Below are 15,395 nucleotides of genomic sequence, written 5' to 3' on the forward strand. Positions count from 1 at the left end.
CCTTATTTATTACTAATTACAATGATTTATATTTTTCATCTTCTTATCCATTCAAACTAGACTAGATTCCACGTTCAGAGCAGTAATTAGTGGCAATGTTAATTCTCTTACTTAGTCTAATTATGATTTGTATTTTTCATCTTCCCATCTATATATTAAAAGACTATTATTTAGAACTGAAAATAGAATTTGAACAGACATTTTCACTACTATTTAAGAACTGGATGATAACCATTGAAAAATGAAAGAAACTCATGTCATTCAACTTGAGAAGAGGATAATCAAAAAAACTATTGCATCTATATATGATAGGCAAAAAAGACAGGAAGAAATGGTATAAAGGAGTAAATAGAATACATGGGAGAAGACTTCTTTTTAGATATGCCTAAGTCCTCATATCTCTTTCGGTTCTCCATTAGGAAGATTATTGTTTTTTATAATTTCTTTTGCATTTCTAATAAACTCATTGTGGTGTTGTGATCTTTTAGCTATTATTATGAGCTTTGGGAATAAATGTATGTATGAAATCCAATGTGTTATTCTTTATCTGTCATTTTTATATTTTGGATGTAATTTGCTTTTTAATCTTATAAATTTTGAAAGTGTATCTTCAAATATTCTTTGATTAGCCTTTTAATTCGAGAACTTTACTTAAATAGTACAAATATTTCATGCTCCGTTCTTAATTAACTTCACGTACTTCTTGTTTGATGCCAAATGCTCAATCCCTTTTTATGTATTTTATTTAATACATGAAAAGTAATTGGTAAAATTAATACTATTGTTGATTTAAACATTTTCTATTTGATAACACAATTTTAGATTATATAACAATAGTAAGGGATAAACGTGCAACGCACGTTGCCGGAAACTAGTTAAATAAATAAACACCGCATAATACAAATCAATTCACGTGTATCTCACACGACATGTCTATTTGTTCAACTTTATACAAATTTGTATATCTACATTCGCACACACACAAAAAATCAAGAAAATCGGTTAATTTTTAAAAATTGACTCGTAAATGTAAAAATATGTCTTAAAAAATGGTGGGACTATACGCAGTGTTTTCCCAACTCATTACGGAATTCCTCATAAAGTTTTTTCAAAAAAAGATTTGGGTGCTCCAAGACACCAGATCCATGGGCAAATGCACACGAAAAATAAAAAAATCGGCTAATTCCTAAAAGTTGGCTCGCTAATGCGAAAATATGCCTTGAAAATGGTGGGACTATACACAATGCTTCCCCAACTAATTACGGAATTCCTCATAAAAAAAATTCAGAAAAAATTATAGTGCTTCAAGGTGCCAGATTCATGTACTAATTCATACGAAAACCGACGACTAATTTCTAAAAGGTTGCTTGTAAATGCGAACATATGACTTAAAAATATGGTGGGATTGTACACAATGCTTCCCCAACTCATTATAGAGGTCCTCATAATATTTTTTCATTAAAAATAAATAAAATTGAGTGCTCCAAGGCGCTAGATCCATGTGCTAATACACACAAAAAATTAAAAATTCAATTTTCTTTCTAAACGTTGACTCGTAAATGCGAAAATATGTCCTGATGGACGTCCATGAAAATTATTGGTAAAAAAAGTTCCAGAATCCCAAATCACCAAAAATACATGGACTATAGCACACGAAAATCGGTAAAATCTGATTTTTCCTGCTATGGGGCTCGTTTGAAATTGATAATGGGCATGTTCGCCCCTTGGGACCAACTGGCTCAATTAATAAGGTCGTAACAGACGTCCATGAAAAATTTTGGCAAAAAAAAATTAAAATCCTATCACCAAAAATTTGTGGACTAAGCACACAAAAATCGATAAAATCTGGTTTTTCCTGCTTTGGGGTCATTTGAACTTGAAAAAGGCATGTTTGCCCCTCGGGACCAACTGACGGCATTAATAAGGTAGTAACGGATGTCCATGAAAAATTTTGACAAAAAAATTCTGGAATCCCGAATCACCAAAAATATGTGGACTATAGCACAAGAAAATGGGTAAAATTTGGTTTTTCGTACTTTGGGGCTTGTTTGAACTTGAAAATGGGTCCGTTTGCCCCTCGGGACCAACTGGCGCCATTAAAAAGATCGTAACGGATGTCCATGAAAAAATTTGGCAAAAAAAATTTCGAAATCCTTTCATCAAAAATCTGTAGACTATAGCACACGAAAATTGATAAAATCTGGTTTTTCCTGCTTTGGGGTTCGTTTGAACTTGAAAAGGGGCATGTTTGCCTCTCGGGACGAACTGATGACATTAATAAGGTTGTAACAGACGACCATGAAAAATTTCGGCAAAAAAAGTTTTGTAATCCCGAATCACCAAAAATATGTGGACTATATACGAAAATCAGTAAATCTGGTTTTTCCTGCTTTGGGGTTCGTTTGAACTTGAAAATGGGTCCATTTTCTCTTCGGGACCAACTGACTCCATTTATAAGGTCGTAACAGACGTCCATGAAAAATTTCAACAAATTTTTTTTTGAAATCCTATCACCAAAAATTTGTGGACTATAGCACACGAAAATCAGTAAAATCTAGTTTTTCCTGCTTTTAGGCACGTTTGAACTTGAAAAAGGGCTTGTGTTGCTCCTCGGGACCAACTGACAACATTAATAAGGTAGTAACGGACTTCCATGAAAAATTTCGGCAAAAAAAGTTTTGGAATCACGAATCACCAAAAATCTGTGGATTATAGCACACGAAAATTGATAAAATCTGGTTTTTTCTGCTTTGGGGATCGTTTGAACTTGAAAATGGGTCCATTTGCCCCTCGAGACAACCTGGCTCCATTAATAAGGTCGTAACGAATGTCCATGAAAAATTTCGGCAAAAAAAATTAATGCACCACGAAATCTTGGCACATTTGATGCTGGAAAAAAACTAAGGATTAATACTGGAATTGAGTGTATTTATATGGATATGATGTATTTGGTAGTGTTTGTACAGGTAAAACATGCGGACGTGAAAGAAGAAAGAAAAGAAAAAAATGCAGAAGAATTGAAGCAAGTGAAGACCACAGACGGCCTCATGGGCCGTAGTCTTCATTATTGATCGTGATGTTAGTCGTGAGTACCTTTTCAGTGAGTAGGCTTTGAAAAGATAAATTGTGGCAATGCCAAGTAAGGACCACGGGAGACCTGACGAACCGTGATACCTATGACGGGCCGTGAAAAGGCTCGTGAAGTTGAACCAGTGATTAGGCATCAAGGAGTTAAGATGAGAGTTGACCAAGTGAAGACCACGGGCACCTATACGAACCGTGGTCATTGTCACGATTCGTGGTGACTTTCCAGTGTATAGGCCTTGAAGACCCAAGTTTGGAGAAGTGCAAGTAAAGACCACAAAGGGCTTCAAGGACCGTGAAGCCCTTGACGGACCGTGGTGGCACTCATGAAGCTACACGACAGATCAGTCCTACTTCGAGTAAGACTCTTTTTAGACACTTTATTTGAATTAATTAGGTCGTTTTTTGTTTTTATCTCGTCATATCTGGAACGAGCGACTAAGTTTTGAATACTTTTGACTTTGATTTTTATCGATTAACATTGAATCGATCTTGAATGTTGAATTTTAATTTTCTAATACATAAAAAACCAAGAAAGTCGACTAATTCTAAATGTTGGCTCGTAAAATTGAAAATATGCCTTAAAAAGTGGTGGGACTATATATACACAATGTTTCCACAACTCGTTACGGAAATCCTAATAAAGTTTTTTTAGAAGAAAAAAAATTGGGTGCTCCAAAGCGCCAGATTCATTGGCTAATACACATGAAAAATCAAGGAACTCAACTAATTCCTAAAATTGGCTCATAAATGCCTAAAAATAATTGGACTTTATGTAATGTTTCCCCAATTCATTACAAAGAACCTCATAAAATTATTTCAAAATTTCTTTTTTGATACTTCAAGGCGCCAAATCCATGAGCTAATATACACGAAAAACCAAGAAAGTCGGTTAATTCTTAAAAGTTGACTAGTAAATGCAAAATCATGCCTTAAAAAATGGTGAAACTATACACAATACTTCCCCTAAATTAAAAAACATAAATGCCAACTGAACTCAAGCTAAAAAAACATGTTTATATGTATCACATAGCTCTTTTAACTCCCAAAAGGACAAAAAGTGTAAACATTCTCGATTTTTCAATTTAGAAACACGAACTAACCCTTGTTCTATTGAACACTAGAACGCCAAACCCAATGTAAAAGGCAAAGAATCCTACACAACAATATGATCAAATCCATCTCACTTAGTGTTATACATCACAGGATTGAGCTCCAATAGCCACAAGTCTCCAATGGACCCTGAGCAAATCTCAAAAGAATTAAAGCTTTAGCGACTATCCAAAGATATTCCTGGTAAGCACAATAGAAGAGACTGTTAACGAAGCAAATGTTTCTCCAGTAACACCATATGAGCAACCTAATAGTATTTTTGCATTGCTAGCTTAGCATTTTCATCTGGATGCTGAGATTGCAAATTGTACTCATTGCAGTAAAAACATTTACCTGGAAAAACCTAGCAGCACTCCAAGATCTGAATACCGATAATACACCTTCAAAACGAGCAGCATTCAAAGCTTTCTTACAGCTTGCAGAAACATCATATATACAGCAAGACCCCTAATCGTTGTCTCACTTTTAAATAGCAGACTTATCTATTGGTACAGTTAAACAGAATTCTGCAATAAGTGACCAGCCAGTATGAAACATGAACGTAAGAGTAACCCAGTATACAAGAACTAAGGATTCACTTGGTAATCAACAGCCATTGCTTCAGGACCCATGGTAGCATCCTCCGATCCACTCTTGTTATGATCATCAACTACATTCCTCATCTCTTCGACCAAACTCCTTTGCTCTTCCTCTATTGTGTTCTGCAACTCATCAACCTGGAAAGGAAAAAAAAAGCTTTGAACATTCAGGAAAAGATTTGTGCCACTTTCACCAATTAAGGTTTCCTCTATTGCAGATGGAAGTACTACTTAAAAAGTTCTATGTATCTACACAGTATTTCCAAACATGGGTAATCTCGTATTCAAGTCTTAGCAGTGGTGTCAAAGATGAAAACCATAATAAAAACCTAAGAACTGCTCAATTAGATAAATAAAAGAAACACCAATTGGATAAATAAAAGAATTTAAAATGAAGAGATCTGTTGAGGATATTACATGATTTATATTAATTAGGTTTTGGTTCAATTTGATTTATTGCTGTAACTATGCCTAGATTTGCAATGTGAAAGTTGTAACATGTGAAATGCCACATTGAAGCTGCACCAAGTTGTGCAAAGAGTTGCATGGCTCCAACAAACCTTATCCTAGTATCCTATTGCCAAAATCCTCACTGTTGGTTGCGATGTGTCGATCAAGCTCGCCAAAGTTTGATTTATGAACCAGCGGATGATACAATTACCGTATCTCCATTTGCTGAAGTTCATATCACACTCGCCTGGATGACAACTCAACCCAATTATGATCCATCCTTTCTCACTCTCTTGACACTTCTACTAGCAATGTATGCTAGTCTGATTGTTCATGTCAATGATATTCTCATAACCCGCAATGACCAAGGAATTTCTCAATTAAAGAAACATTTGTTAAACCACTTAGAGACCAAAATCTTGGGAAATTAAAGAAAATACCCTTGAACATGCAGGAGGGAACTAGCTCTTAGATGGTAAACATTTTGACACTCCTATAGATTCAAAGGTCAAGCTCATTCTAGATAGGCTTCACAATCATGGTGAATCATCTTCCATGCCAAAACAATAAAAATAATATTAGATATCACCGATCTTTTTCCTTGAAATATGTGAGTATAAGAACTTTTAAAAGCTACATGCTTCAACTTACAATCCACCAACGCATAGTATCTAATGAGCCAATCCTTACCAATTATAACATCATAGTCCTAAAAAGGCATTCCAATCAAGTCTTAAGACTTTGAACCATGAAGGGACAATCTCAATAAACCCGGTTACAATCACTTGATGACTCAAAGGATGAGCAAACATATTTTCACACACTATGATTGTCACTGCTATGAAAATTAGTACCCTTTTATCCAAACGCGGAAAACTAATCTTAAAGATCTAGTTACTCAAATTTAAGGAGATAGAAAATTTTGCACTGTAACACCTTGTTTTAGAATATGTCGAGCACGGTCTTGATTCTCAAAATTACATTATACCTCCACAAGATACTTCTTTTATTTGGGGTTTAGACTACCTCTACTGCTCACTGAGCATCCATCCCTTGGTAAAAGCAAGTTCTCCACTGATCAACTAAGTATCCCAATATTGCTAGTTCTCATAATTCATTTGTTTTTTTATATATATCTGAGGTCATAATTTTCTAACCAATAAGCACAGATTATACAAAAAAAGAAATATTCTTTAAATAGAAGTTTTTAAATAACACGAAAATTTGGATTTCAAGAAAGCCGGAAAACTTTACATAAATTAAAAAGTGGGCAATCATAACGTTCTATGAAAATTGGGGTGTTACATTGTCCGCCTTTTCTCACATACACCTTAATTCTTAAAATGTCACTCATACTACATCTGATTAAAGTAGTCATGCAACAATAGGTAATTGTGCATAGCAAGCCTAATTTAGTAAATTAGATAACAAGATAATAACATGCTATAATAGATTAAAGTCATTGATAATGTGAAAGTTCTTTAAGTTGTCGGTAAATAAATTTAAATCTAATAAGAGAAGTCAAAACGCCAAGAACCTATCAAGAAAAAAAATCAAAACTAGGAAAGAAAATCAATCAGTTTCTCTTTTCCTATTCCTCTGATTCTGTGCATTAGAATCGAAAGTATTTAATGTGTACACATACTTCAGCACCTCTTGAGATTAAGGGTGGGCGTTGGTCAGTTCGGTTTGGTTTTGCAAAAGTTCAACTCAGTTTTTTGACTTCCGATTTTAGAAACCGAAACGTAATAATTTCGGTTTGGTTTTTCAGTTTTGGGCCTGTCAGACTAATAAGTGGGTCTCACAATTAATCTTATTTATTTGGGATATTTTTTAGCAACACCACCAGTTTTTTATTCAAGAAAAAATAGCACAATACATCATAGCAGATATTGGCTAAGAAAATGAGACCAATCAGAAATTAAACAAAAAGACGAAGCTAGGAAAATGGAGACCAACATAAAAAAGAGATGTGTTAGTTTGGAAGTTTGGATATATGCTGCGGAACTTATGTAAGAACGGAAAAGGAATTAAGGAAGCATTAGACTTGTGCTTCTTCAGAATAAGAATCAGTTTTAAGCTAAGGGATAATGCTAAGGAAACCAAAAGCATTAACGGAAGGTAAGTTTGCAGCAAGATACATACCACATGCAATAAAAGGGCAAACTGCTTTTTACGAAGGTCCAATGTCCTCGAACTAGCAGTATTCTCTGCTTCCAACATAGCTATCTCTTTCTCAAGCTCTGTTATAACCTTCTGAGTTTCTGATCTTGGAGGCTGCATAGCAATCAACTTCCTGATAGCCTCACCCTCTTCTTTGTGCTTCCTTTCAACCTTGCTTTCTTCGAGTTGCCTCTTGAGATCTTCTATGTCAGCCTGAGCCTGTACAATTTGCTTGTTGATTTCACCATTCAGGTCATTAAAATTCTCCTTTTCTCTAACATTCGCATCTATGACTACTTTGCTCTTTAGGAGCGGAATCTCAAAAGTATTTAGCTCTTGCAAGAATGCTTTGGCAAGTCTTTCACAATCATTGTAGTTATCAGCTTCCTTCTCTATCTCCAAAGCAAAAGTAGTGAACTTCTTCTGAAGTTTCTTCAGTGGTGGTTCACCTCTGGTGGTGGTTGTCCGAGTCAGAAGTCTATGCTTAATAATTATATCGTCTTCAAGTGGGCCAAATGCATAATGTGATGCCACTGTCTCCCCCTTTACAGCAAATTTCCTACCTTTTGTCGACATTTATTTTGATTCTTCTATCCTGAAATAAACATCTCTTACAGATTAGCATCTGATATATACAAAATCATGGGCAAAGACTTAGCTTCCCTAGTCACCTCTGAAAGAGGTTAAATGACTAGACAGCTGTTTCTTTATCTTGTGAAATTAGGATATGAAGGAAATACAAGCAATAATATTCTAAGAGGTTTGATATTATTTTACAAGTAATATTCTATTTGTCCACAATTTATTTGACACATTTTCCTTTTTAGAGTGTCACAAAAAGAATGACATGTTTCTATATTTCATAACAAATTTTAACTTTAAATTTTTCAGTTTACCCTTAGTGAGATGATTTATAGTCATGTCCATGATGTGTTTTAAACCACAAATTTCAAAAGTCTTTCTTCAATAAACTTTGTGCACAGTCAAACAATGACACATAAAAAGGAACGATGGGAGTAATATTTTATACAACTCTCGTTTCTTTATAAATCCACGTTCATTTAAGGAATTCAATTTTGAGCAATTATTTGATCTCCCCTGATCATGCTAACTTAACAATTTTTTTATTATATTATCTTATATCCAAGTTAAAGTTACCTTATGAGTGTGTCTTTTAAATCATATCACATAAAATGAGACAGAAAGAGTAAGGAGTTAATTTCCTCATTTAATCAATGCCTTTCATCTCGACTAGAAGAAAAAGAGGAGGTGGGGATTAGGGGAAAAGGTAGGCTATAACATATGAGTTTGGTACAGCCCAATAGCTTTAACCCAAAGCAAGTATATATGTTAAGAAATTCACTAAATATGTACTCAAAATAAAATCAGAACATAGTCTCCAAATCAGAAATTCTCAGATTAGACTCACCAATATTTTTGTTATCATTACACATTATACAAATAGAGGACGCTCAGCCAGAAAGAATTAAGAAATGGAAAAATGGCAGACCAAGAAGACAATTTGGGAAAAATTGATTACACCAGCGCTGAGGACGGTCTAGAGTACCAAGTATGGTGTTTCCAGGAAATCAGTAACTTTTGCACAAATCCTATAGTTATTTGAGAAATGTATTGAATATATAAGATATATCTGTTGAAAATCTAGTAACAAAGAAGTCACCCTGTCCCGTGGTAGTGAAAGAACCCTAAGCTAGCCTTCTATACGAGAGTTCGATTCCCCGGGTACATATAAAGAAGTTCTCTTTTTAAATTAGAGATTACTGAAAACCCATTAACTTCAAGTACTCTGATCAGCCTATGCACTATAGGTGCAGAATTTTCTATATTGCTACCCAGCTATGTGTTAAAGGTGTAAACCATTTGCTGTTCAAACTGAATCATTTCATTTTTGTAAATTACTTATTATTCCAAAGTCTAATAACCTGAATTAATCAAATTCAATTCTTCTCATTGTATCTAGGAGTATTCATTCACTCGAAACTGCTCGGCTTCTGTTCTACTTTCCCTAAGCAATAACAAGCTGAATCGATTACAGTTGATAGTGAAAAGATGGAATATAACTAAATTAAGAGAAATGTATGGCAGTAATTAGTCTAAAAGCTGCACAATCATAAGGAAGTAGAGAGAGAGAAAGAAGGATATACCTGATAATGAGAATTTGGAGTAGATGCCGGAACAAATATAGCCGGAAAAAATGTCGTCGTTGTCCGACCGGCGAAAGTAGATGCCCCCGTTCTTCAATTTAGGGTTGTATTGAATATATTGTGTTCTTCAGCAATTGTAGTGAATATATATTGTATCATATTATATTGGCCTATTGTATTTATATAATATAATATGCCACATCAATAATTTAAATGAAAAATAAAGATGAAATGAGATTAAAAAAATTAAGATAACGATGCGATCATACCAAATTAATGTTACATATAATGAGATTTTTCATCGTTATCTAAGAATGCATTTAAAGAATACACTATTAGATAATTTAAGATACAATCAAAATAAACATAATATTTAAATTAATGATGCAATACAATACAATCAATTTGTTCACCAATTGTTAATTCGAATCCAATACCAATAAGTCGATAAACTTATTTTTGAGATTGAATTGTTTATTATGGTTATATTTTTACCATTATTTTTAGCTAGTAAATTTTTATACGATGGTCAAGATTTGTAATATAAATAAAATTTATAACACTTTGCTTAAATCATATAAATCTGGTGGTAATTCTTTTTTAGACAATTTTATTACTTCTTTTGTCTAAATTTATGCGATATAATTTAATTTTAGAATGTCAAACAAGAAAATATTTGATCATGGTTTATATATGTTCTTTAAATTGTTGATTAATGTGACTAATAGCACATTTTATATAACCTTGCAAAATTGGTTGTCTCAGACAATCAAACATGGTCTTCAAAGGGGCTGTTAAAGCAATTACCATGAACTTACTTGAATAAATCTCAACTAATTTCACGAGATACCTATTCAACACAAGTACAAAGTAACTCCATCCACCAACGATTACTCGAACAAACCTCATCTAATTTCACAAGATACTATCCTACACAAGTGCGAAGTAACTATTCGCCAACAATTACTCTAACAAACCTAAAGTAATTTCATGAGATACCTACCAACAAAGGTACGAAGTAACTCTATCCACCAATGCTTACGGCAATCATATAACTTATTGCTTCTTTACACTGCCATTGTTATCCAATGGTTAACCTTTCAATCATCCCTCCCCGTATAACTAGGAAAAACAAACTGAGAGCTCCAAAATTACTCATTGACAAAAAAAGCCATAAAGAAGAGGTAAAATGGATGATCATAATTCTCAGCTTCATATGCTTTCAGAGTAACATTTCCATTCTCATGAGTAAACGCACTTGAACAAAAAGAGCGACGATAAATACTAGAAATAAAGTTTCAGAACAACTCAAAAACTAGCAAAAATACAGCCTGACAAGGGTCAATCCGGATAGAGAGTTCCATCTCGTGTTGACCTTAAATTTTGTTGAAGGCAACAATATCACAGCTCTGGACGTATTCGTTGATGGGCTCTTCTGTTAGGCGTTCCTCAATGAGGGTATCCACAGAGACAAGGTCATCGACGATGGTAAGCATGATCTGCAATTTCTTAATCCCGTATCCAACAGGGACCAATTTGGCTGTCAAAGAGATGAGAACAGCTAGTCAGTAACAAACTAATATAATACAACAGTTCAAGCAATGGGTAAAGAGTGGAATAGATATAATAAGTCATACATGCTCCCCAGAGAAGCCCTTCCATCTGAACACCACGAACAGCCTCCTCCAGTTTCTTCATATCGGTTTCATCATCCCAAGGCTTAACGTCCATAAGAACGGATGACTTTCCACCTACAAAAGTAAGGGAAGAACAGAATGAAGCAGATTAAAGATGTACTTGAGCAAACGAACATATTTTCTTTCTATAATCCAATTCTGAAATGTTTTTTTGTATTTTTCCAGAGTCAATTTCTTTCTTCACTTTTTTATACATCATTCACATATAAAAGTAGTTGTGCATTGTATACAAAAGCAACTGAGAAGGAATGTCAATGCTCACTCTCTTTCTTCTTGGTAGATGCCTTAGCAGCCTCCCTTGATTCTGCTGCTGCTTTCTCCTCCTCTGTCTCTTCTCCAAAGAGATCAATATCATCATCGTCATCGTCATCAGCGGCAGGCTGCAAACATTTCATGTGTCAAACTACACTTGGACATAGAGAAAATCAAGATAATCAAATGTCCCCTACTATATGAATGAACAATTCCCACTATAACATCGCAATATAATAAAATAGATCAGTTGAGTACTATTGAGTAACGGTGGTACGTCAAAGCCTTTAGTTATGCAGACCAAGCACGAGAAGGTTGATACAGAAATATAACCAATACATAACATATCCAGTAATATCTATTTAGAAGAACAAATGTGCGAGCACGTAGGATCATACAAGGTAGCTTTCCGAAAAATACATTCAATTCAGTTTGATATATACGTTATTTTGATTGATGAACTGCCTTGAAATTTACAAACCATTCAAGGTGGAATTCTGACCATTATGTTTTTGGTTTGGCGAATGCCACTGGCTACTAGGAAGCCACGGCACTGCCTCAGCCTTTATGCTCTTCTTTTTATTTTCTTCCTCACAATTCAACACCTCTTCTAAAAGTTTTAGTCAAAAGAGAGAAAGAGGAGGGGAAGAGATTAAAGTTGAGACACTTGGTTAACAGCTTAAACAGAATAACAAAAACAATACAATTCACGGAGCTTTATTGCCACAACAGAGTGGAATATCACAGACAACATTATATTTTATTTTTTTAAGTATCATATAGACAGTATTCACAACAATTTTTTTCAAGTCATAAATTTTGTATTGATAAATGGGCAGAAAACAACCATATAAACAAGTTAATAACACATGCTAAATTCACTTTAAATATAAAAAACATCCCTAGAAAGTAATAGAACACATTTTACTCCCTCAATTTCAATTTGTTTGTATTACTTTCGTTTTTAGTTAGTTTCAAAAAGAATGTATCTTTCCTTTATTAGCAACTCTTTAATTTTAACTTCCCACATGACATGTGTAAGACAGCAAGATGAAAGGGCATTATGGTACATCTATATATATATATATATATTTAGTTTAAGACCACAAGATTAAAAAATAGTTCTTTATTTTCTTAAACTTTGTGCCATGTTGAAACCAAACAAATAAACTGAAACGGAGAGGGAATTTTTTATTATAAAACCCAATTACACCGATACAAAATAGTGACAACCAAGATCCTTGTAATAAAAGCAAATGCAAACATCTTATTAGATGAACTGACTTATTAACGATCTTCTCTACATAGTAATAAGCAAAACAAAAGTGGTCAATGCCAACAGATAAAACACTTCAACAGTCTAGTAAGTACCTTGGCAGCTTCCTTAGCGGGTGCAGCTTCAGCAGGAGCAGCTTGGCTTCCGAATCTCACACCAACAGCTTTCCCAGGAAAACTAAACACCAAGATCATCATTAATCACAAAAACAACAAAACCTCAACAAAGATTCTAACTTCCAAAGCAAAAAAAGTTGAAATATTAAAGAACAATATAAACAGTAGCATGAAAAAGAATAATCAAAGAGAGGTGTGGCTGCCAAATCTCTCACACACAGCTCTCCCATGAAAACTAAGCTCCAAAATTCATCATCAGTCACAAAGACAACCAATAAAACTTCTAAAGATTCCAACTTCCAAAGCAAAAACACTTGGAAAGCTCAAAGAACAATAAAAACAGTAGCATTAAAAAGTATATTCAAAGAAAAGTCACAGCTGCCAACTCTAACACCTACAGCTTTCCTGGGAAAACTGAACTCCAAGCTCCAAATTGTAACACTTCACCAATCAACCGCAAGAGGAAGAGATCTTGTAAGATACTAGTTTATAATTCGCACTCACAAATTTCCTCACAAATTTGAAAGTAAATCTCAATAGATCGAATGCTCAAAGCTACGAGAATTTCCAGTTCTCTCGACCTTTCAAATTTCTCTAAGACAAGTACCTAGTTATTCAACTCTTCTCACATCTAAGATGCACAATTCATCATCAATCACAAAGACAACAAAAAAGGCACTAAAGATTATAACTTCCAAATCAAAAACACTTAACAAACTCAAAGAATAATATAATCAGTAGCATTAAAAAGTAGAATCAAATAAAAGCAATGGCTACCAAATATAACACACCCCAACTTTCTCATAAAAATTAAACTCCAAGATTCATCATTCATCAAAAAGACAACAAAAACCTAACCAAAGATTCAATCTTCCAAAGAGAAAAAGTTGAAAACCCAAAGAACAATACAACCAGTAACATTAATAAGAATAATCAACTACCAACTCTCAGACCCACAAGCTTTCCCAGGACAATTGAGCTTCAAAATTCATCACTAATCACACAAACACACTAAAGAATCCAACTTTCACAACAAAACACTATCCAAATCAATAAAAACAGTACAAAAACAGCATAAAAAGACAAAATTTACCTTGAGGCAAGTTTTGCAGAAACAGCTTGGTACCATTTACTAGCATTGGGGTAAAGATCTGAACTGGGTTGTTCAGAAATTGCTCCATATACCTTAATATCATCCTTAGTCAGCTGATCTCTGCAAAAAACACATCAAAAAATCAAAAAAAAATAAAAATAACACAGATTACAAATCTGAAAAAAAATAAAAAAACTTACCCAGAAATATAAGCTTTTCCAGAAAGATGGTCATTAACAGACTTAAGACCAGCTTCAGTGTGAAGATTTGAGAAAGTTACAGCCATTGTTGAAGAACTAAAAGAGGAGATTTGAGATTTGAGGCTGTAAGGTTTTGGTTGGCGAAAGCGAAGGCTTTTGGGGATGAAAAAAAGTGGAATTTATATATGAGGTATTTCAAGAAACCCTAGAGGTATATGCTTTTTTTGAAAATCCACTAACCAAAATTGTTTATTTAGAAGAAATAGCAAAAAAAAAAAGAAATGGAGACTTGCCTACGTTTGTTTTCAAGTGATTATTAAAAAAAATTAAAATGTAAAATTTGATTCATGAGTTTATATTTTGTAAAAGAAAGATTTGTATTTGGCGTGAATAGATTATTTATATGGTGTGAAAGGATTATATTAAAAAATAACTAATTATTATTATTGTTGATTAGTGATCGTTGTAGAATTATGTGTTTATACAAGTTTGTAATTATAAATGTTTTTTTATATAAAAAGAACGTGAAGATATGTGAGTTATCAATGCAGAGCCTAAGGATATTATGTTTATTAATTATGGTTTACTCATTAACACCTTGTTTGTATGGTTGTTACTTGTTGTATTGTATTGTATTGTTAGTTTATATACAATGTTTATTTTGATTGTTACTTAAATTCTATTGTATCGTAGATAACAACAAAAAGATCGATTTTGTGTGATTGTGTTATTACCTTGATATTTTCATCTCATTTTATCTTTATTTAATATTTAATAACCATATTTAATAATCATATTTAATAACCATATTTTTCTTATGACAAGGGAAACTCGCAGCCGCTACCCTTTGGGTGCACACATGGTAAAACCCTTGCTCCTATGCAATAGCTCACAAACCACACAGGAGAGGTAACACCGCACCAGGCAAGCCTGGTGCGACGAGCTCGACCCAGAAGGTAAAGCGCTGAGGTAAGGGGTTTCGAAATTGAGACCTTTAACATGGAAGTCCCAAACCCAAATCATTGGGTCACCACGAAGGTGATCTTACATTTTTCATAATAGCTCTACCACGTATCTTACATTTCTTGTAGGTTCATCACTCAAATTATGGATGAATGTCATTATGTAATGACGGAAAATAATACAATATATCCAAAGTGAAAAGGCATAAATTCCCCCTTCAACTTGTACCGAAAAGTCAGTTACAC

The 15,395-nt window shown here is 33.9% G+C and overlaps 2 protein-coding genes across 4 annotated transcripts; both read right to left on the reverse strand.

Annotated features, from left to right (window-relative positions):
• Window positions 1-4,045: 4,045 nt before the first annotated feature.
• Window positions 4,046-9,680, reverse strand: LOC102592509 (THO complex subunit 7A-like). Of its 3 annotated transcripts, none has more exons than XR_366757.2 (4): window positions 9,554-9,680; window positions 7,371-7,983; window positions 4,531-4,913; window positions 4,046-4,326 (listed from the first exon to the last, which is right to left on the reverse strand). XR_366757.2 is itself a non-coding variant. In XM_006340298.2 (3 exons), the coding sequence occupies exons 2-3, from the start codon at window positions 7,962-7,964 to the stop codon at window positions 4,764-4,766; spliced, it is 744 nt and encodes a 247-aa protein (XP_006340360.1). In that variant the 5' UTR covers window positions 7,965-7,983; window positions 9,554-9,680; the 3' UTR covers window positions 4,046-4,763. The 3 variants fall into 3 exon arrangements, 1 of the variants encoding a protein (XP_006340360.1); XR_366758.2 differs by having other exon boundaries at window positions 4,046-4,377; XM_006340298.2 differs by having other exon boundaries at window positions 4,046-4,913.
• Window positions 9,681-10,725: 1,045 nt separating this feature from the next.
• LOC102593072 (elongation factor 1-beta 2-like) lies at window positions 10,726-14,320 on the reverse strand. The gene is given in 6 exon segments (NM_001287985.1): window positions 10,726-11,093; window positions 11,191-11,304; window positions 11,513-11,630; window positions 12,874-12,955; window positions 13,988-14,107; window positions 14,188-14,320. Coding segments are annotated over 6 exon segments (684 nt in total). The 5' UTR covers window positions 14,274-14,320; the 3' UTR covers window positions 10,726-10,929.
• Between the last annotated feature and the right edge of the window lie 1,075 nt (window positions 14,321-15,395).

Source organism: Solanum tuberosum, unplaced genomic scaffold (genome assembly GCF_000226075.1).
Source record: "Solanum tuberosum cultivar DM 1-3 516 R44 unplaced genomic scaffold, SolTub_3.0 scf00017, whole genome shotgun sequence".
Classification (NCBI taxonomy): domain Eukaryota; kingdom Viridiplantae; phylum Streptophyta; class Magnoliopsida; order Solanales; family Solanaceae; genus Solanum; species Solanum tuberosum.